The 1,025-nt window shown below is 58.0% G+C and overlaps 1 protein-coding gene across 1 annotated transcript in view; it reads right to left on the reverse strand.

The window, feature by feature from the left end:
- The window catches only part of EMH_0022720 (uncharacterized protein), a gene marked incomplete at both ends in the record, with an annotated part of 4,128 nt that overhangs the window by 2,967 nt on the left and 136 nt on the right, over window positions 1-1,025 (reverse strand). The window contains 2 exons of the mRNA XM_013502006.1: window positions 240-967; window positions 1,018-1,023. Of these exons, the coding sequence (XP_013357460.1) occupies window positions 240-967; window positions 1,018-1,023 (734 nt within the window). The remainder of the gene's footprint in view (window positions 1-239; window positions 968-1,017; window positions 1,024-1,025) is intronic.

A 1,025-nucleotide genomic window follows, 5' to 3' on the forward strand; every position in this document is an offset into this window, starting at 1 on the left:
GAGCAGCAGCAGCAGGAGCAGCAGCAGCAGGAGCAGCAGCAGCAGGAGCAGCAGCAGCAGTCGTGTTTGTTTGCTTTAGCATTCTTAACCTCTGTGCCTTTCTAGCAGCAGCAGCAGCAGCAGCAAGAAGGGCTCTCAATGAGCCGCAGCAGAACCTCCTCTGTCCTGTTGCTGCTGTCTCCTCCGCCCAAACAGCAACAGCAGCAGCAGGCAGCAGCTGCCGCAGCACAGCAGCAAACCTCGTTGCTTCAGCTTGTTTATCGAATACAAACAATGGCAACATAAAAGGAGCACGCCGACGCTGCTGCTGCTGCTGCTGCTGCTGCTGTTGCTGCTGCTGCTGCTGCTGCTGCTGCTCATCATGCAGCAACGCTTCAATTCGCTGCCATATACGAAGGCGTTCTAGCGCAGGAACCTCGCTCAACACGCTGCTGCTGCTGCTGCTGCTGTTGCTGCTGCCGCCGCTGGATGCTGCTGCAGCCCCTAGGGGGGATGCAGCAGCAGCAGCAGCATCTGCTGCTGCTGCTGCTGCTGTCGGTGCTGCTGGGGAGGCTGCTTGAGCAGCTTCCTTCCATCTGTTGTTTTCATGATTAGCAGATAAGGATTTGCTGCTGCTGCTGCTGCTGTTGCTGCTGCTGCTGCTGCTGCTGCTGCTCCTGCTGCTGCTGCTGCTGCAGCCAGTTCCGTAGAAGCAGGCTGGGTCGATTGGGGCTTTGGGGGGTTTGCTGCCTGCATGCAAATAGGTTGCTGCTCTCCGCTTCAAGGGCGCTTGCTGCTGCTGCTGCTGCTGCTGCTGTTGCTGCTGCTGCTGCTGCTGCTGTTGCTGTTCGTGCTGCTGGACTTGGCATTGATTATCCTGATGAGATGAGTCCTCCGGTTGCTGCTGCTGTTGGACTTCCTGCTGCTGCTGCTGCTGTTGCTGCTGCTGCTGCAGGTTGTGCTGCTGCTGCTCATGTCTTTGCTGCTGCTGTGTTTGCGTGTCGGTGTCTTGCTAGTTCTGCTGCTGCTGCTGGTGACCTGGTGCT

The sequence above is a fragment of the Eimeria mitis genome, genomic scaffold, assembly GCF_000499745.2.
Source record: "Eimeria mitis Houghton genomic scaffold, Emh_scaff805, whole genome shotgun sequence".
Lineage (NCBI taxonomy): Eukaryota > Apicomplexa > Conoidasida > Eucoccidiorida > Eimeriidae > Eimeria > Eimeria mitis.